Genomic DNA, 22,402 nt, shown 5'->3' on the forward strand with positions numbered 1-22,402 from the left:
TATGCTTGCGAAAGGATGAGAGTTATTGAAATTTTATATTCCTTTTGTTTTGCAATAAATGTTAAGATGACATCCGACTTAATATTATGATTTCTTAAGATTTCAAACCATTTTTCAAGTATCAGTCCATATAAATATCAGACACTATCTATTGTAGAGGTAATTCGATTCGTGTTTTGAAAAAAAAACACACTAAACAAATATGCTTTTTAAATCTACATATGCAATATAAATATACCTTACTATGGTCTTTTCTGTATTCAGAAAACTTTACATACATATCCTACTAAAATCAACTACATCAAATTAGACCAAGAACGACAACTCTTGCAAAATATCAATTTGATACAAAGTTCATGTATTTTTTTTTTATCTCAAAATTGTAACAACCAAATGATCAATTATTCCGAATGATCTGTAACTGTTTCTGAAAAAGGTAACTCCGTTGGTTTATGTCATCCAAGAATCACCTTTTATCTGATTTTTATGAGTAATTATTATGAACCTTCGAAAAAAGTACATAAGTGGGATTATTCTCTTATGGAATTTTTTTTCAAATAATATCTTTAGACATATATATATATTGCAAGACAAGTATTATTTCCTAACACGCTTTAAACACATGTATTAAGTAATTTGCATTTTTTAACTTAAAGTCAAAATGGTAGAATATAATGAATGATGGCATATTTTAAATACAGGATTCAGTAACAAGACTTAAAGTATGATATCAAGTTGTCTTCCGGATACGCATTTTGCATGATACGTTTAGTAAATGTGTTAATATAAGAACTCATTTCCGTTTTGTCAATTTGTTCTTCATTTACCAAATAAAGATATTTTGATTTCTTGATTTTTAATTGCATGCCTGAAACAAAACGAGAAGTTAAACATGTTATTTGTGAATTTAAAAAAAAAATGAAATAAGAAAGTTAAAAATATTTACGAATTTTTTTTGTGAAAGGCTAAAACATTTAACATTTAAACCTTCTTGTTTCTAACAAGTTCTCATTAAGTCTGTTTTGTTTCACTTAGTTAATCAATGCCACAGTAATAACTGTTCTGTCAAGCAATCACATTTTATATTTATATCGATACTGCGCGTTTTAAGTGTCTAGAATCATACCAAATTTGCTTTGACCTTAATATGAACTTTTATAAAAACGAGTTGCAAAATAAGACACAGGCTGATGGTTACAAATATATCAATTTTAGTGTTAACATGATGAATGTCTCCATAATTTAATTATTGTTCAGGGTTATACTTGTCACCATAGAAAGTACTGACTACAACATTAGCGCTGTAGACCAATTATCCAAGATTTTTTTTCATAAACCACTTCGAGCATAGATTTCCATTCATTGTGTCATTGTCTGACTGTCAGAATACAAAAGATAAGTAATAGGATAATGTTAATAGAACAATTTATTTCATTTTGTAGACCAACTGGATGAAAAGGTTCGACTGGAAAGAAATAATCAGAGAATACAGGAGATTCAAGAACATTTGATATGGCCTTCGATAACGGACATTGACCTTAAGGTGTACATTCCTGAGGTATGGAGCAATCTAATATCAGAACAGAATAAATCACCCATAGTCAATCTGCTAATGCATTTTCTAAATTATTCACTTTACTTTACACAAACGATGACAATTACTTGTATTGAAGCCTCGCGAACTTCTTCTCATGAGAATATGCCCTAAGGGCACATGTCTATTATTAGTTGAAACATTATTGAGATAACTTATGAACTTAAGAAATTCAATTCGTTACTCCTAAAGTTCAAACGAGTTTGATTTATTAAAGTGTATTAAAACTTGAATTGTTGAATCATGGAGGACATTCCAAACAAACAATATTTTTATCTTTTTTTATAGAAAGACATATTTTTAAGAGATTTTGGACTGTTGTTATCATTTTCAATAATAATTACTGAATCATCGTACGTTTTATCAAAGACTAATTTCATACATATTTTAAGGTAGTTGTAATAGTAAAAAAGTAATCACATTCTAACATAGATAAGTATATAAAATAAATATTAATGCGTCTAATCAATTTTTTCTTCTTCAGTTTTTAAAACAATGTTTAACCGTTCAGCCATCAGCTAACCTCCTATCAGCACCCGATAGACAGCTTCTCCATGAAGGTCCACTTTTGCTAATCCGTAAGTGTCTTTAAAAGTATACATGGCATTTTAAAAAAAATGCAACATTATTTACTTAATAAGGTTGACTCGTTTGTATTAGCATCATTATTGTTGGTATCTAGGTCCCAAAATGAAGAAATATAAATACAAAACTACAACCATTTTAAAATGCAAATGTTGTTATGCCGTAAACCTGTCTCAACGAATAATCTATCAACAGCAGCGTTAAAGTTGAAGAGATAAGTGTCAGAATATGTGTATAATTTTGTTTGACATGATGTACGTATCCCAACAAAACGAATAGTTGTGAATGGCATATGCATCTCTACTGTTAGGATGACATTGTTTCTTTAACCACAATTGTAACTTTTTTTTCACTGGACATTATTTTTTCTACAAATATAAAATAGATAAACAAAACATTTATTACACTAAGTGGCGTTGTAAATGATCACAGTGTTCAATAGACCATGCCCATTCTGCTCGTTTCTCCGCAGTCTTTTTCTGTTGAATTTCGAGATGAGATTGAAATTTCAGTCACATACATTTTTTTCTAATTATTCTTGTTTCAGAATCAACCAAAACTGTGGAGGTTCAGTTATTCCTTTTCGATGATAACCTCATCATTGCAAAAATCAAAAGATCCACGAGAAAGGTATAATTTGAGCTAATTTCAAGTAAGAAATTACTGTCTTTGTATTATTCATCATGTTTCAACGGCTTGAATATCATCGGGTTGCGTTGTTGCATGAAAGAACAAAATAATACAAACAAAAAACAAAATAAGGACACAGATTTCATTGTGTATAAACACCAATAAGAATCTTTACTTTAATAGATATTAAATCATTTTTGTCACATTTCGACCTTTTTGTTTGTTTCAGCAGAATTGCACATTCGAAATGTGCCATATTCAACAAATTGGGAATAATTTAGTGTTTTAAATAATGTAAGGCGTACACTTTTTAAAAATTTTCACAATTCAGTTGTGAGATTTCGACTACTGAAGATACTTATATGACTACCAAACGCATATATCTGTTAAAACATGAGAAAAATGGTTTCATCGTCTCAATTTCCTTTCTGAATTCATATGATATTAAAACATCTTTTCGTGCAAAACGTGATGATGAAGATGTGCAATGATCTTTTCTATTCAGAAAATGTCAATAGCAGAAGATAGCACCACCGACCATACACTATATGAAGTTTACCAGCAGCCTATAGCTCTTGATAGATTTAGTATGCATGATGTCGGTTCTACAGAAGCTGCAGGTAAGATCTAATAAATTGTATCTTGTATAATCAATATTGTTTAAACCTTCCAATTAAGCACTATTTTTGAATACAAAGACCACAAAAGACATTATGTAATATATTGAATCCTACAAAGAAAATTTAGTTTCTTTGATTAAGGGAGAAATTTCCTTTTAATGGAATCCATGAGCATTGATATTATTCTTGAATGGCTCTACTAAAGTTATAAGCTTGGTATATAATATAACCTGTCTAAACCGAACTCTGAGTAAACCAAACACCCGTCTAAACAATTTCAGAGTCTAATAGAGGTTCGTTTTAGATAGTTTTCACTACACCTGATGGTCAACGTTATTACCAAAAATTGTTAACAATGCACGTATCATTTAAACACTCGAACAAAGAAGCACATTCGATGGTGTCTAATTTTCTAATAAAGTGCTTTATTTTGCAGTGAATGGTTTGAAGAGCATTTTTGTTTTGGTACATATCAGCCGCTTTCAACAGATTATTGGTGTCTACACCCTTCAAGCAACATGTGATAATACAAAGGTATTTAGTTACATGTATTGATTATTGAGTTGTTAGTATAGCTACGGAGCGAAAAGGGACAATTTTTATATTTTATACGATAGAAAATTTCTGCTACTACGTGTATCTAAAACTGTGAATTGATATAACTGAGATAGAATGACTATTTCTATCGATAATGACTGTTTGCAGTCAACCACAATTTCACAGACTCTATTGTCAAAACAACCGGTTACACCGATTTAGGACTTTGGGTTAAACAAAACATTTGTACTTGCAAAAGTATAATGTACTACCATACAGTTAAGACAAACAGTTTTTTCCCTAATTATTTGTCGAGACTCGATAGTGTTAAACTTTTGAAATAAAATGTGTTTTACTATTAAGCATAATGTTTTTATATTATGTAAGCATAACTAGGTTATATTGAAGCCGTGTCTGACAACTTAAGGCTACTTAAGGATTGTTTTTAAGTTTTGGACCAGGTTATGCGAAATAATTAACATAGAGGTAGTTTACGCTTCATGAACCGCGAAATGGTTTATTAACAAACGTTAACTGTCCCAAAGTTGGTTTGCGAGCATAATTTGGTCAAGAATTCAAGAATTCTTATAATTTACTTTCTGATCGATTAAAGTCAAAGTAAGGGTTTGTCCCTTCATCAAAACCTCATTTGGTTTGAGTTATTTGAATTGCGGACTTCGGATCCATCGACGTTAATCATGTTCCAGTAACGATTAAATTAAATTGTTATGATAAAGACAACGTAAAGTCAAATCAACGATTCCTCTAGTTTATCAAGATAATAAAAAAACATGAGAACCGTAATCTGCTTATATCTTACCATTGTTTTTGTAAAGGGACTATGATCTTAAAAAAAATCATATTCCTTTTCTATGCAAATGGCTGACCTGATATCATACTTATAAATATATCGACTGAGTTTGAGGAACAAATACAAGATATAAAACTGTCTGATTGAAACTTTACCAACTGGATGGCATTTCGTATTATTTTTTTCCAGAGGCTATGATATGACTTGAAAAGTTTTCGATCACAATTACAGCAAGTAAAATGTTCAGTGAAAATGATTCGTCTTTTCTCGATAGAATAGCCACTACCCTATGCACTTTCTGAGATAAACTGAAAACGGCTATTACCACACTCCCAATATGGAGGAGAAAAACCCGTTAGATCATATCCTATCAAATCTATGTTGATAAATAAATGTGGCTGAAGTTTGTAGTCAGCCGTCCTTTGGTAATTATTATTCGCAATGAGTCTGTGAAATGTTCATCCTAAAAAAGATGTCCGATACTGAGAAAATTGAAAGCAAAACAATGCATGGATAGTGCAAATTTCAAAAAGAGAAGATGGTGGTAACGCACGATCAAAATATTTTAGAGATGGTGGTAACACATAAGTAATCTTAGTGTTTACCGTCTTTACCGTATTTGAATCAGAAACACTATGGCTGAAGCAACATCATGAAAACCATCTGAAACTGGTCATTTCTCTGGTTTATAAGGTCTATGAAAACAAGAGATCCTCATTGATATAATAGTAACTATTTCGATGAACTATAAAGATTATTTGATGCCTATGCAGCGTTGCCACACTCTTTTAAAATAACATGTGAAATTACTAACATCCATGCATTTTTTTTTCGCTTTCAATTTTCTGAGTATCGGACATCTTCGAAAAGATATTTCACAGACTCATTGCAAGTAGTAAAAACCAAAGGACGGCTGAGTAACTTAAGCCACATGTATGTATCAACAGAAATTGATAGGATATGATCTTACTGGTATTTCACTCCCCCATATTAGGAGTGTGGTAATTGCCATAATAACACCCCGTTTGTCACCAGTGAAAATACTTCATTAGACAATTGACAAGGAGAGTTCAACTGTCTGTCAAATGCAAATCGCATGATAGAAAGTTTAAATATCCTTGCCAATTTGTTTAGTTGACTACCGATGCTATTCCATCATGTAATGTCTTCTAACCAAGGAAAGACCAACTCTATACTCTAAACATCATCCTTACACTTAAATAGTATTGACAGTATATATTTTATGCCCAAACGATGTAAAGTTACTGCTTAGGGTATTAAAATTTGAACCATGGATATTGGTATTTTTACTTGTATTATTTCAGTCATAAAGTCTTTTCGAGCAATTTTCTTTCATTACCGTTTCATATTTTATTTATTGATTTTTTAAATTTTTTTTTATTCTTTTTTATTTAAATTGCTTTTTCTTACCTCTTAAAACCGAAATGGCATACTAAGGAAAAAAAGTATATTTTATTCCCGTTAGTTTTTTTTTAATATCAAACTCAATTTATTTCTATTTTAAAAGTATATAAGGATTGATAACTCACCATGAAAAGTACGTGTAAAATCAAATTGACAGCAATGGGAAATATTCGATTGCTTTAAACTACGCATGAATTTGATATCAATAGTTTTCAATGGAAGGTATTTTATCCATAATACTATGGACGGGTTTTACATTCGCCATTTGCACAAAACTGGTTTACAATTTATACTAGACAAAAATGATTCTTGGATAAAGAAGACAAGACTTGTGATAGTTACGTAATACAACCGAGAATGAGAGTCCGAAATATTCTTAGTGCTTCTTGTATTATATTGCTTGAAGTAACCCTTAAAGATGATATTCATACATTTGTTTAGATTACATCAAAATGCATAACCGATTTCTAAAATATTTAACAGGAGCAATGGATCGCCAAGATTATGGACGCTAAAGACAAATTCAATTGTAAACATTGTATGATTTTCCACAAATATTCTGGCAAAGAGAAAAGCCCAAAAATACCCAGCATGGAATCGCAAATAGAAGGTGAACAGCAACAACAATCGCCTAGGTCACAACGACGACAGCGAATGTTTCAAAGTCATCAGAAAAAGTCTCTTTCCATGGATACAATGTACATTTAAATGTTAGTTGTCGTTTGACCATTCATTGTTATTGCAATCATATTTTGTTATTAATTTGTTTGTTTCTATAACTGTTTTTTTCCCTTGAATATTAAACTAATAAAAACTCATGAAATACTAGCTTATATTGAATGTAGATGAAAAATGCACGATAATCAGATGTATTAGAGCCGTACTTATGGTACTTTTGTCCATACAAGACGGTTTTTGTGCAAAAAAAATCTACATGAAAATGGTTGAACGCCATTTTTTTATTATTATTCATAATGTTAATTTAGTTTTGATCGTTGTCTCAGCTTCATCTTTTTTCCTCATTCAGCTTCACACCACCATTGTAAAAGTTCTAAAACTTTCAGTATGTACATGTAGAAAGATGTTGAGAATTCACCTCTGTTAACTTAGTTAGGCTTCTGGAACAGGGTTATAATGCTACAAGATTGAAATCATCACTACAGAAGCTTTATGGTCGCCATCATGAACTCGTGGATCGTATAAATGTATCCATCTGCACCATGAAAACTGATTTGTTCATCATATCATAGTTTTCCTTTCCTCTTTCGTCTACACTAGACTTGACTTTTTATGAGCAAATCGGCGGGTGTTTCTAGAAAAGCACTGAACGCTTACGCTACCTAGGGTATCTGGTTCTTGGATCCAAATGTTTTTACGTTAATTGTACTAGAGTTGTCCGTTTAAATTGTGAATTGTTTATTTTAGTTTTCTTTGCTTAGCCTCCGTGCAATGACCGAGAATTTATGAATACCCTCATAGAGACGGTATTCCTTGACTTCATATCATCAAACATTTATTAAGAAGGTGAAGCAGGTCATTAAGGAGCATTTTTCCAAGCATCCATACGCACTAAATAAATAGTATTTGTCCACGTCACTTATATTATTACTTATTGTAAACACGAAGTGGAAATACCTTAATTACTATGCATCACATTTTCCAAGTCCAAAGCGACTTATTTATAAATGCAGTTGAGTAAACGGAAAGGAGAGCACAAGCTTTTTAAAAATACAAACAATGACTAATTAAGTAAGGAATAAAATCACTTCACCATAAAGGATGTCTTAGGCCGAAGTGTCTTAGGCCGAAGTAGAAAGTTAGAGGAAATATGCTTTGTTTTGATTACGATGCAGGCATATGTAAGGTTCAACTACACACATGCCAAAAATATAGTTTTCTGAAGAACATGCACAAGAAATACATGGACTATATTTTCAGGTTTATTTAAACAAATAACAGATTGTCATGTTCACAGAAGTTATAAAACAGACAACATAACAATAATTTAGGGTGTCACAGCACCAAAATAATATACATACATAACGGATAATAATTTCATTTCCAAATAACAGAAATCGAACTAAATGTACATGTACTTTATATACAAGTAAATCAACATAGTAAATTCAATTATTATAACTGATTTTTTTTTATTTACGAAATATGAATATACATACTCAAGTTAAAATTATTTTTGAAAGGATTTTAAATATAATTTTCACTTATACACGTGTTCATTATCCTATCAAGTTCAAACATGTTCCATTTGAACTCTTAAAATTTTGAAAAAAAAACATTCTTTGCATTATATTTTCTCCGTATACTGTTTAATTCCCTTCATATATAACATATATTAAACTATACGACTGTGAAACTTTATTGCACAAAAAATCAATGGTAATACTTGAGGTAAAATAGAATAAAATATCATCAAACTTCTATGGTACATTTGTCAATTCCTGATTCGGAACATTAGGACCGGGGACTAAGTCCCATTCTATTCTAACACAAAAACGACATTAACAGCAAAACAACTATAAATCACAGTCAAAACACCAAGTCCGGTATCGAAACAGCGGTATTTTGTCTCTTGAAGCGGTTCCTCATTGAATTTTATATCTAAATAATGTAAAGACTTACAATCTATGAAGAAGAAAAGCTTTTAAGTAATGCAAATACTCTTATTCTTATTTACTTGAAAGCGTTAAGGAGGTAAACCTAGGGTGAGAGACATAACTCTTGAAATCAATGATACGTTTGTATCATATTCAATTTCACCAAAACTTTTCAAGCTTTTCTCTGAAACAGAATGAAATCAGTCCGAGTCACTTTGATGCTTACACGAGATTGATGTAAAATGATCAATACAAATGTTCCAATGATTTCTAAGAGTTGTGTCCCTTATCCTAGGTCTACCTCCTTAAGTTTCCCCATAAGCATGCAAATATTACGAATGAAAATCTCTAAATACTGTACAGTAAAACGGAAATAGTCCTTGTAATAATATGTAAAAAATATTAGTACTTTGTACTTACTTTTTAATGCAGTCTAATCACAATCATTGCTGATTTAAGACGAACACAAAAGATTTTGTTTTGATGACAAACCCTATCAATTCAACCCATGTCCTTGTACTAGTATTTAAATCAACATTTATTCTGGAAAATTATGTCTTTCAATTAAAAATGCAATGTTCTATATAAATTAACACGTGTGTTTGAAATTTAAGATTGAAATAGTTGCCCAATCATTTGGAATAGAGTTCGATTTGAAACAATGTGATATTTTATGTATACTTCTTATCTGTTTAAATGTGGATTAGTACAATAAACAATGTATTTAAATTGAGAATTTTGTGTCAATGTCAAATATATACTGAATCTACAGAATTTGATTTAGAATGGTGGTTTTGAAGTGCCGCATGGCTCCTACTACTACTGCTACTAGTACTACTTTGAGTAGGTGGAGATGGGTGTGAAATGGAACGTTCTAATTGCCCTATTGAAACATTGTCTTTAGAAGTACTGCTGCTACCAAATTCCTCTGCTGAAAACTGTCCTTTTGTCTCTGCAATCTTTTCCAACCAAGTCGTCTGTAAAAAAATACACTGGTTAGCATACATGAAGGTGTGTATCAGGTTTACATTTAGCATGAACATACATGCATATACTTTATTCCTCCATTCCTACATTACATAGGACACTCTCTTAAAAAAACTTTTGATATATTTCTGTACATCATAAGGATATAAGTGGCTATCAATTTAAATTCCAGTATTGATTAAATCTTAATCCCAGTCAAAGGGAGATAAATTATGGAGGACAACAATACGTATCAGTCTTGTATTATATATTCCTGAGCGGGTGTATGTCAAAACATGGAGGCTAAAATATAGTACGCTTCCTTTTTGCCTTTTCCTGTTTTTGTTTCTTGGCAAATGGCTATCATTTTTCATCAAAAGTACAGTGTAAATATCAAGCTATGACACAATAAACTTGTTTTTGAGGAAAAACAGAATTTTCATGAAAAAAATGCTTCAGAAAAGGGGTCTATTTTATGAACTCAAAATAAAAGTGAAAGTAGAAAAAGTTTAGTTTGACCTGTCATGGTGTACCAAAGTTCGTGCCTTTTTTTCTAAAATGGACCTAAAAATTATTTTTGACATTTCCTTAATTGAAAAACATGGTTAAAAGATTGAAACTCCTTGTGTATTTTTTAAAACAAGTTAAGGTATGCTATAGAAGCCTATGGGGCAAATAATACAAGACTGAGACCAATAAGACGTTCGTTACATCTGAAGCCTTTAAGTTCTATTAGTAACATATGCCAAAAAATTCTAATTAAGCGCAATAAATATACTGCCCATACCTTTGCTGCATCACTTGGAGAATTCATTGTAAATACACCAATAATCTGCTGAAATCTACTAATCTGTACAATCACAAAGGCACACTTCAACCCATTAGCTGCAAATAACAAGAATTGTAGTTAGTTCAAATGCTGCTGAAGAGAGGTTACTCCTTGAAACTTGCACTATTCATATGAATTGTATTTGTGTATTTAATATAATATAACATACATTTTCTATATCTTTATGATATAGCCTTCTAGAATATATGTTCCTACTGATTCTCATGTTAAATTGCAAGAAGTGTTTCACTGAAAACTCTTCACACTGCTCTATGAGTTGAGACCCCCACTCCAAAAATGATGTGGATGACAATTTAAAATAAAAGGTACACAATGGGAATACATGATAAAGATTCCACGAAAGTTTCATTTAGTTCCATTCAGTGGTGTAGGAAGAGTAATGGATAAGATACAGTACCTCACTGTGTAATGGAAGGAAGAAAAAAAGAAGCACAATCTAAGAACGAAGGACAATCACCCATTTCACCATATCCACACTCAATAAAATGCGATACAATTCTAAAATCATCGTAAACGCCGTGTAACAAAGTCTTTTTATGTGAAACAAAATTTCCCTTTCAGAAGTCTTCCTTCACGGACCAGGAAAACTACATTAACTTCTGTCTTTTAGGTCTTCTATTGATAATTTCATGGCTCTAAGGACCTCCAATCTTTTTTATTGGCGCATCAGTAAGCACTTTTTTCGCCATATCAATATAAATGTCGGTGTAAAAAGCATCCACGTCACTTTGTCGGCACCAAAAAACGTATTCGGAATACCTTGCTTCCGTCATTTCCATGACAAATGGTCATATAACAAAGAAACTAACTTTGATTGGTCTTTACATACCTGCGGCTTCTGATTGAGATACGTCGTGTACACTAAGTCTGTCTAATGCTATTGGTTGTCTATGTACAGTGTACTGCATCTTGTCAGATTGACTGGACGATTGTTGTTTTATATGGTTTGGTTCATTGATAGATTGTTTCTGTAAATACCGAGGAAAAAAATTACACAACTGAACCTGAAAACATCCAATTCCATTTAACGTCAATAAAAATGTATGTTTGGTCTAATTTTGTCCGTCAGATTTTAATTGATCTCACAAATTAATTATTTTGCATCGCCACTGACCAAAGCTATTTATAATTTCCAACAAATGTTGTGATTCTTTTCTTCCAAGTCTGAATTTTTAAGGCATTTTTCACTATTAAATATCTGATCTTAAAAATGGGTGTCTATAACTTGTTTTATATATTTGTTGTGTAAAAGTTGTACTTTTGTACATGTTATAAGTTGTACAAAAATTCCATACATGCTATAACTTGTATGACCCAAAAAATACAAGTTATAACATGTACAAATTGTACTTGTACATGTTATAACATGTACAAATAATTGCACACAAATGAGGTACACCTAGTCCATGCTTCCAGTTTTTAGTGGAGTCCGAGTTGCTCATTTGCTTTTGTTACTTTGTATGTATGATTTTAGTTACTTTATGTTCTTTGTTGTGTATGTCTGTTTTCCATGTCTGGTCTTTGTCCCTGGATTACGTTCTTTTGATTACCGCTATAACCTTGGTTCCCTCGATTACCTTTCCAAAGAGTACAATACTGACATGAATCTTTTAATATGCGAAATAGAAATTGGATTGACATTAATAAAAGATAGGTGTGACGGAATAGAAAAAGACATAAACAAATAATTCGTCTTAAATGTATTAATTAATTATAAAAAACATCCGAAATGGTGAAATCTATGATGTTCACTAATAACAAAACAACTCCTGAGCACTGTTTAACCCTTTTTGTGACTGGAGTTCTACAAAATGAAGTTCCTATATTAGTTAGGACACAAGTTAGTAAGAATAAAGATACCAGGACATATTCGACCAATGAAACTTCCGAGACAAATAATGTTGAATCATAGCCTCCAGAAATCAACATTCTAGAGGTATTTGGTACAGCATCTGAGCCTTGTGATAATCAGATTAGACCCCTTAAAAGGGCCTTTTCTGAGAGTGAAAAAGCGTAGCCTTCGATTTCGAATCTTGCAATAAAGAGAGCTAGAAGAAGAACTTATCAGGTCAACAACTACAAGCTGACAGTGTAACACCGAAAAAGCAACAAAGGGAACACTTTCTGTCCTTAATATTGGTGATAATTTAACATTGCGGTTTCTGTTCGTAGATATAAGTCCAACTGACGCAAGATATGTAAGAGGTGCTGTACTCGAAATATATGCACATGTATCGTATAAGATAGGAACAAAGGTTGCAAAAATAAGAGGTAATGTGAGTCTAAACCAGTTTAATTGTCTTCCTAATGATACACTTGGAGAGTCTGATATTCATGTATGTATGAATGTAGTGTGAGAAAGATTGTTAGTAAGTCATCATTGTAATTGTAAGAAAGACTGTAAGGATGGAGGTTTTAAGTGTAGAAAAAATGAAGTTGGTGTGCGATTCCACGAGTCATATGGCAATAACTTGCAGCAATAGTTACAAATACACATCAATCATTTAAGTGTTTTGTAAATATACGTTTGTTTTTATTTTCAGTCAATAAACATGCATTAAATTTAAGTGTAATGTTGCACAAGTTGAGGTCCTTTTTTGGCAATTTTTTGCACATACTATGACATGTATATGCAATATGTGCATGTTTTAACTTGTATTTTTGGGTCATATAAGTATAGCATGTACAGAAGTTCTGTACATGTTACAACACAAGTACACAATTACAACTTGTACACAACATATATATTGATTACACTAATTAGTTACACATATAATAGTCAATGCAATTTTAGAATTTTTCTCTAAATTATATGAAAATGCATACATTTTATGGCTTTAATCAAATTTGGTTTTCGTTTACAGTAAAGCTTTAGTAGCTACCTTTCTTGTTCCTTTCTTTTGTCTCGTAATCACCAGGATATCATCAAAAAGAAATAAGTACACTTCTGTTGATTTTGTTGTTTCTATAATTAGTAACAGTAGTACTAAATGACATATTATAAACTACATTTTTCAAAGAAAATTCTAAAACGGTAAAGCAATTATCTTTTAATTTCCTTTGAAATGGATCTTTTTAAGTTAAAAAAACTAAATCCTATATTTATTTTGTGAATTGTTTTGTTACTTATTGGACAACACCTTCCATGAATGAAACTTCAAAGCAATATACAATATTGGAGTGGAAGATCAGTGTTGATAACTATGTAACTATAGCGTTATATTTCGTTCGTTGTCATTTTACAGTTCTATATAGATTTCGAAGAAGATATTGTGTAAAAAAAAACTATTGTTCAAGTAGTGCCAATGTCCATAGTATTTGAGGCCAAATCGGAACTTAAGTAAACACTATCAAAACAAATACGAAATTAAATTGAAAAAAAATGCATATTAAAAATTTTTTGACTTAGCAAACTACTGACAAACCATGAATGAAAGTAACTTTATAGAACTTACCAACTAGAGTTAATGCTCCCTCGTGGATTAACTGTCGAGTTGGACAACATAACAACTTTTCACATGGTTGACGGAGAAGGGTTGTCTTCAGATACTTGAAATACAGAAAAATAAGATAAAACATGACAGACCAAGCTTTACTTACATTTAATATAGAGGATCAAGAGGAAACCATAGTATATATTTTCTGCTTTTTTACTAGATCTTATGATTAAAGCAAGAAGGTGGACGGGGCATCTTTCTTTCTCCTTTCTCCAATCCCTTTCTCCTTTCTTCCCCCCTTTTCTCCCTGTCTGCCTTTATCCTGTCCGCCGTCCCAATTTCGTTTGATTATTAGAATAAACCATTTAAAATAGTTTTCAAGAATGAATTACTTCCCTTTACATGATAAAATTATCTGAAGGAATGCACGGTATATCTTGACAATTTTGATGTATTGTTTTTTTTTTCTCTTTTACCAGACATACTTTTTATGGATCAAGTTAAAGAAGATGACGACATCTTGTCACTTATTACCTTTCTTACATTGCTTTGTTCAAACTAAAGAATGCAAAGATAAAACTGTTTGGCTTTTAACGTTTTCCCTCATTATTGACTTTGACATAACCGGTTATAAAATATATCAAGATCAATGCTGATTTTTCACATATAATTATCATGCGAACGTAATAAATAAATAAAAAAAACTACAACCGCTTATATCTTCTGTTTACGATATAAATTTGACGTACTGGTATACCAACGCTTTCCACTGAAGGAATGACAGTGAAATTAAATTGTAAGAAATGACTTTTATATCGTCTGGTCTATGAAAAATAACCTCAGCGTGCACCACGGGCATTGAGGTTATTTTAAATAGACCGAAAAAAATATAACAGTCATCCCATATAATCTATTTTAAGTATCGAAATTGAACGAGTATATCATTAAAAAATTTTGATGAGGAAAAATGATAGACGAATGTTTTTATCCAATCAGAACCCATGTTTCTTTTGAAGTTAAATTATATTTTAATATTTTTTTCCAAAAACTATTTACTAAACGAACCTCTGGAATGAAAATTCTATGGTCAAAATCGGTAACTGGTGGCCACACTAATTGTCGCTGTATTTCTTGTAGCCTTTCGTAATTTTTTGCCCATCGCATCTTATCTTCCATTTGCTCTATAACAATAAAATAAACCTTATGAAGAAAACATGAAGAAAAACATAATAAAAGGAATAAGCAACCTTACAGCAACAGTTATAGCACAAAAACAAATATCTAGTAATAATATATTACATTTGCATAATGGACTCCATTAGCAACTAGAACTCGAAACTGTTCCCCACATTGCACTATTTATCATCAAAATCTTATTTTATTTCAAGATACAAAAAATAATGTATTGAAGAGTTGCTGTTATTAAAGAAAGTGTAGTTTATTTCTCTAAGTGTTCTTTCTGGTTACTTAATGTTTGATTAAATATCGACCTTCAGCAGATATTTCACGCTTTTCAGTACAAGAACGTCTGACCAATCGAATATCCCAGCTTTGTTTTAGTCCGTCATGATCAGTCGGATCTTTATGTGATAGCTGCAGTTAGGCATGTCACCCCCATTCGGGCACATTGTTCTGTCTCCGAGGCAACCAGTCGTCACTTTATTTCCTTAAATAGCGCGTGCTAGACGAAGTCTTTCTGTCAAGACCAATTATATACGGTCATTGTTAAAAGTTTCGTAAACGACTTTTATAAAGGTTATTGGATGGATACTGTAGAATGTTGTCCGAAGTAGTGTTCATCATTGCACGAGAGCTGACATTTGTGAGAGAAAATATTCTCTGATATTAATGAAATAACCATTCCATAATATAAGCAAAAGTTATCAAGGGAACCAAGTTTCTAGCGGAAATCAAAAGAATGTAATCCAGGGACAAAGACCAGGCAAGGAAAATAGACAATCAAAACAAAGAACATAAACTAATTAAAATAATATATACAGAGTAACAAAAGTAAATGAGCAACTCGGACTCCACTAAAAACTATGAGCATGGACCAGAAGCACCGGTAGAGATCAGCGTCCCCTGCTTTTCTAGAAACATCCACCGAGTTACTCATAAAGTCAAGTCCGGGGTAGACGAAAGAGGAAAGGAAAACTGGGACACGTTGAACAAAACTTTTCAGTTTGTTAATTTAATATTGATAATGCTATGGGGTCAAGTTGTCACGAGCGCTAAAACTATACAGGATAATAGTACACCCTAAAATTAGTACATTCTGATAATAGTACACTCTAACATTAGTACATTCTGATAATAGTACACCCTGACATAAGGTATCTTTCTGTGGTAAATACAACAATATGTTGTACTACCTTGGGACTATATTATTCATTATAATAGGCATAGCATTTTCAAATCGTTTGATGAGACTTTTACCTATAACGGTAGTTTACGTATAATTTTGTAAAACATGGTAATACGAAACGAGTATAATTATCCCTGAACAGACATATTTGCAATCAGAGGAAAATGACAAATGTCCTGCATTCTTGTTTTACATGTAATACTACTTTTAAGATATCTTATGTTGCTTTACAATTAAGCATAACATTACCAACTACAAATAAAAACAACACGATACATTATACACAGCGTAATGTACAAAACATCAAAGCATCATTTTTATAAACAATTTAGACATTTACGTACGTAATGAGGACCCCATCTTATCAATAGTATCAGCTAACATCGTTGCTTCTTCTTCATTTTCCGTGTATTTCCGGATGTTCGCCAGCAACAAAGGAAATTTAGTCACGTGCTGCATCGGAGCAACTAATAAATCTCCTAACTGAAGACGCTTACATCGAGGATCTTGTTCACACCACTAAAAGATTAAATTAAGATCAACCATATGATACATGTATACAAAAATTATCTTTATAGAGATATAAGGGTACACAAAACATACTTACGAATATGCTATATTCATATATATCGAATGCAGTTCGTCGTCAGTTGCCAAATAAAAAATGCAAAGTTTCGTATTGTTTTCTTTTGTATCAGCTTGCATTTGTTTTAAATTTGAAACTGATGCCGGAAGTCATGCCTTCAAGATATGTTGCAAATTCAAGTTATTGATAGGAAGATGTAAAAATAGAATCAAGATAAAAATGCAAAACAATTCATTGAAACTACTAACACATGGTTATATAAAAAATTACAGAACGAAGAATGGGCGACGAAAATAATTCATGAAAAGACGTAAACTGGTATAAATAATGACTATAAACATTTGATTTCAAGTAAAGAGATTTTAAAGAACACAACTTCATACTACGCTTCTCCCTACTATGATCAATCCTGAGTTTATAAAATTACCTTTTCAAACTCAGAGAAGTCATCTCTGGCCCTGAGTTTATCAATATATGTCAGGGCGTTGGTATAGTTAAGGCAGTAGGTATGGTAAACTCCACCATCTTTTGAATGAACGATAAACTAGAAATATAGAAACATATCAGAATGTCGTGTTTTATAAACGTCATTTTCGTTCAGTCTTTTGATTTTTTTTTCTTTCAAGAAATAAATATCTATTTTAGATCGGCGTCGGGTCACAACAAACTCTTAAAAATTTGGTAGTCATTGTTCCCCTGTCAATCTTGTGGTATTTAGAGGATACAGGGAAATAAGGCTGTGCAGGAGTCAGGAAATTGTGTCCGCGTAGAATGATATTTCTACCTACAGACTGTTGCGTCTATGAGTTTGTGAACAAGCTCAATAAAGAACCGACTCAGCATGGCAAAACAGGGTCTTTCCAATAGGTCAAACATTCTCGTCCTGAAATGCATGAAATATCTGTCATATGAGTTAAACCACACTCAATCAATCAATGCACCGATAAATCTATTTATTTAAAATGGTACGATACACATGTAGCAATGAACATGGTGTCTTTTTAGCATACCACACATACGATGAAAGATTGGTCACAAAATGTGTTGAGTTCCAGATAATACTGTATAAACTGTCCGGATATATGAGCAGATCATTTGGTTATCGTGCAAGTCAATAAACAGTGGAAGGAAGTCAAGCATTGTTTCTTTGTATCGCCTATACTTTTTTATATATAAATGGGGATGGGATACAATGAGTTTTTATAATTATGTAAATGTTGTCACATACTGTTAATCCACAGATGTTCATGTACGAAAAATTGCATCAAAATGCTAGTAACAACAATGTCATAATGTAGTTATAAATACCTCCCAGAGGAGTATTGCACTATGGATTGTTGGTTTCACATTCATTTTTTTTCAATTACATTTCGATGATTATAGATGCAGTGACATTTTTGTACTGTATTATTTGCAGATAAAATGCAATCGATAACATAATGATAATTTGTTTCACTTGCTGTAAATATCAGTTTCAACTAAATCATGAATAAACAAAAAATAATAGCATTTTTTCATCCCTTGGCGTTTCTTAGTTTTCAACATAAATACTATTTCTAATGTGATTGTTAAATGTCTAGAAGTGTATACCTAGCGCGAATTAATACCTTATTCTTCATATCCGGACACTAGACTTGTAATATCTAATTTTGTATGAGTTGTATTTATAAGTTGCTGGAAGATGTTTGGAAAAGCAAGCAACGTTTCAACTCTATTATACCCTTTTAATCTTATAACAGTGTGTAAGATAAAAATATTGGGTGACACAATAATGTGATTTTCATATAGTTTAATTAAGTTTGCAAAGAAATAAAAATTAAGGAGTTGCACTACAATGGGTATGTTTTTAAAATTCACGCAAGCCATACCTTCAATAGAACTGATGAATATACAGATGCGATCACTTCTAACCTCTCTTAAATTCTGTCAGAATCTGTCAGGATTTCTGTTCTACGACAGCAGATAGAACCGAAATCCTGACAGATTCTGACAGAGACTGTCCTGGGTCAGGACACATTTTGCCCAATCCCTGACAGATCCTGACAGAAATTGTCCTGGGTCGTGACAAAGAAAATACGAAAAGCTGTTCCAAATTGTCATACCCCTGGACAGTTCCTGACACTAAATCTTGCTATTCTACATGACGTAATTTAGAACAGGAAGTCCGCGATTAATAAATGAAACCGTGTGACTAATGTAAATTAGCTAACCCGATTAGGAAACAAATCTTGATTTAAAAATTTACATTGAATTTTCAATTATATAGAGAGAGCTCGTCGTGATCATCATCCCACACTCGATCGCTGTTTATGTTCCAATTTCCGTCAATCACGGTCCGTCTATCATCGTTCAAAAATTATCATTGTTTACATACTTTTAGATGTTTGGTAATTCTCACGAAGTTCAAGATTGATAAAGTACTTCTTGAGTAAAAACTGCTTTTAATAACATAAGTACCACAAGTCATTCTAAAAAATGTTAAAATTGACAATTTTAGCATTAAATGGGTGACTTATACCAAAACATTTCGGTCGAAATTCTTCAAAATGCCACTTTTAGCAAACGAATATGAGTGTGAACACTTCCAATTTCCATACATAATCGTTTATGTAGAAAATGTAGATATTAAAAATGATGGTTTCATATTAGTGACTGTGGCACCTTTGTTTCAGTAAAACTTTTGCAAAATGTATGAGTGCAAGCAGTTTTTTTTTTTTTTGATAAGGGCCTAAAACTATTGACTAAAATACAACTATCATGTGGATGACTCAGACACATATATTTCTGTCAAAATTCTTCAAAAATGTCAAATGTCAAAATGATTGCGAGCACATTTTATTTCCATGAGGGTCAAAAATTGATGACTAAAATGCTAAATTTTTCAATATAAATATCATGTGAGGGCTGCAACACATTAGTTTGAGTCCAAATTCTTTAAAAATGTTATATTCTTGCAAAATATACAAGTGCGCACAATTTTAATTTGCTTCAGGGTCTAAAATGAATTACTATAATGATAATTTTTTTCAATATAACTATCATGTGGTGGCTGTGACACATTAGTTTCAGTCAAAATTCTTCAAAAATGTCATATTCTTGCAAAACATATGATTGCGAGCACATTTTATTTGCTTGAGGGTCTAAAATGAATGACTAAAATGCTATTTTTTTTCAATATAACTATCATGTGGTGGCTGCAACATATTATTATGAGTCAAAATTCTTCAAAACTGTCATATTCTTCCAAAATATGTGAGTGTGCACACTTTTAATTTCCATGAGGATCTAAAATATATGACTAAAATGCAACCTTTTTCAATATTACTCTCATAAAGTGGCTGTAACATATTGAGTCAAAATTCTTCAAAAATATCACACTCTTGCAAAATGTATGAGTACGAGCAGTTTTTATTTCCATGAGGGTCTAAAATTGATGACGGAAATGCTAAATTTTTCGATATAAATATCATGTGGTGGCTGTGACACATTAGTTTCTGTCAAAATTCTTCAAAAATGTTATATTCTTGCAAAATATATGAGTGCGCACACTTTTAATTTGCTTGATTGTCTAAAATTATTGAATAAAATGCTAATTTTTTCAATATAACTATCATGTGGTGGCTGTGACATATTTGAGTGGGCATACTTTTAATTTGCCCGAGAGTATAAAATTAATGACTAAAATGCTTTTTTTTAATATAACTATTATATATAATGGCTGTGACACATTAATTTGAGTCAAAATTCTTCAAAAATGTCATATTCTTGCAAAATGTACAAGTGCAAGTGCTTTTAATTTCCATGAGGGTCTAAAATTAATGACTAAAATGTAAATTTCTTTCAATATAACTATAATGTTGGTGCTGTGACACATTTGTTTAAGTCAAAATTCTTTAAAAATGTCATAATTCTTTAAAAATATCATATATTCTTGCAAAATATGTAAGAGAGCGAGCACTTTTGATTTCCATGAGAGTCTAAAATTATTGACTAAAATACTATTTTCCATGTGGGTGACTGCGACTAATATATTTCAATCAAAATTCTTCAAAAACGTATATATATACATGTAGTCAAAATTCTTCAAAATGTCATATTCTTTCTACGTGTATGAGTATGAACACTTTAAAAGTTCCATAAAGATCTAAAGTTTATGTATTAACTGTTTGTACTCTGTGTCATACCGGTGCTTAGATTTGCAAGCAAAAAGAATTCGGTCTAAATTCTTAAAAGTCAGGGGCGTAACAAGTATGACAGGCAATAATTTTTGTTGGTAATGCATGCCATATATAAAAGTCGGGTAAAAATTTTTAAAAAAAATCAAGTTTAAACATAGCAAGGCTTCCTTCCCGTCGTACGAATGAGGATTCGGGTGCTACACCTTTTTTCGTAATCACGTACTTGTACTGTATGTAATTCAGCCAGAGAAGTATTCTCGAGTTAATGACTGTCAGAATATGTCAGGAACTCTTCTAATCCACGTACCTGTTCTACCTAGAACAGTTCCTGACAGCAAGGTGTCAGGACCCATAACAGAGCTTGTCTAAGGTCCCGACAGACCCTTACAAGGTGTTTCGTGGGTCAGAACAGTTTTTGACAGTTTAGAACTGTTCTATGACAGCAAATCCTGACAGGTTCGAAGAGAGGTTAGAAGTGATCGCATCTGTACAGTATGGAACTAGGATTTATTTCATTTTTGATTATCGATTATGGTTTGAATCACCCCAACTATAACTAGAAACTAAACGATAGCGAATACATACTCTATCAAAGGCTTTTAAAAGTGCCCTTGTGCTCCCAAATCCAGATGAGCTCATATCTTTGAGCAGAACAGCTATGAAATCTTTACAAAATGTATAGCTCACCTGAAAAGGAAAGAAAATAAATATTTTATTTAGTTTTATCAGTAATTTTATCATATGAGCTTTTAATTCCATCTTTTTAAGAAAACATGCATTGAACACTACAATTAATATATGTAACCCCAATGGTTACTGAAAATGTTTAGTTTCCTTCATTTCTGATAAAGTCAACCATATTCCACCATTAAATTGAACTTATGAGTTATTCCACTTGAACAACCGTGGTTCTACTGTTTGCTGAATAAATACAACTACAGTAATGGATTAATTAGCTTACATAGCAAATTTCATCAAGATTTCCAAATATGTCTTGTGGCTCAGCAAACATTAAATGGCCTTCAACCTGAACTTTCTTCAAAGGTTCCATAAAGCACTGAAGAAGAAAAAAGCTCCACAATTAGTAACGGTCAATAATTTGTTTTCTGTTGGTAACAATTTATTTTCTTGGAAAGATTTTCTAGTGAGCTCAAACAAAAGCTATAATGACTTTTCACCATGATATAAGTCAGTAATGTCAAT

General features: G+C 31.8%; 2 protein-coding genes across 14 annotated transcripts in view; one reads left to right on the forward strand and one right to left on the reverse strand.

Annotated features, from left to right (window-relative positions):
- The window catches only part of LOC148627818 (pleckstrin homology domain-containing family G member 7-like), a 56,927-nt gene extending 49,902 nt beyond the window's left edge, over positions 1–7,025 (forward strand). For all 6 annotated transcript variants that reach the window (XM_088579599.1, XM_088579618.1, XM_088579608.1 and 3 more), the window contains 6 exons: positions 1,443–1,558; positions 2,079–2,172; positions 2,727–2,809; positions 3,315–3,429; positions 3,866–3,963; positions 6,686–7,025. In XM_088579599.1, the coding sequence (XP_088435725.1) occupies positions 1,443–1,558; positions 2,079–2,172; positions 2,727–2,809; positions 3,315–3,429; positions 3,866–3,963; positions 6,686–6,910 (731 nt within the window). In that variant the 3' untranslated portion in view covers positions 6,911–7,025. The remainder of the gene's footprint in view (positions 1–1,442; positions 1,559–2,078; positions 2,173–2,726; positions 2,810–3,314; positions 3,430–3,865; positions 3,964–6,685) is intronic.
- A 1,099-nt stretch (positions 7,026–8,124) lies between these two features.
- Positions 8,125–22,402, reverse strand: part of LOC148627819 (uncharacterized) — a 114,549-nt gene continuing 100,271 nt past the window's right edge. For all 8 annotated transcript variants that reach the window (XM_088579516.1, XM_088579535.1, XM_088579545.1 and 5 more), the window contains 10 exons: positions 22,161–22,256; positions 21,785–21,886; positions 17,449–17,565; positions 16,780–16,954; positions 15,136–15,251; positions 14,089–14,182; positions 13,516–13,598; positions 11,463–11,601; positions 10,571–10,668; positions 8,125–9,794 (listed from right to left, as the gene is read on the reverse strand). In XM_088579516.1, the coding sequence (XP_088435642.1) occupies positions 9,567–9,794; positions 10,571–10,668; positions 11,463–11,601; positions 13,516–13,598; positions 14,089–14,182; positions 15,136–15,251; positions 16,780–16,954; positions 17,449–17,565; positions 21,785–21,886; positions 22,161–22,256 (1,248 nt within the window). In that variant the 3' untranslated portion in view covers positions 8,125–9,566. The remainder of the gene's footprint in view (positions 9,795–10,570; positions 10,669–11,462; positions 11,602–13,515; positions 13,599–14,088; positions 14,183–15,135; positions 15,252–16,779; positions 16,955–17,448; positions 17,566–21,784; positions 21,887–22,160; positions 22,257–22,402) is intronic.

Source organism: Perna viridis, chromosome 1 (genome assembly GCF_037379345.1).
Source record: "Perna viridis isolate PV_CMFRI_1.1 ecotype Kerala chromosome 1, ASM3737934v1, whole genome shotgun sequence".
In the NCBI taxonomy this organism is placed as follows: domain Eukaryota; kingdom Metazoa; phylum Mollusca; class Bivalvia; order Mytilida; family Mytilidae; genus Perna; species Perna viridis.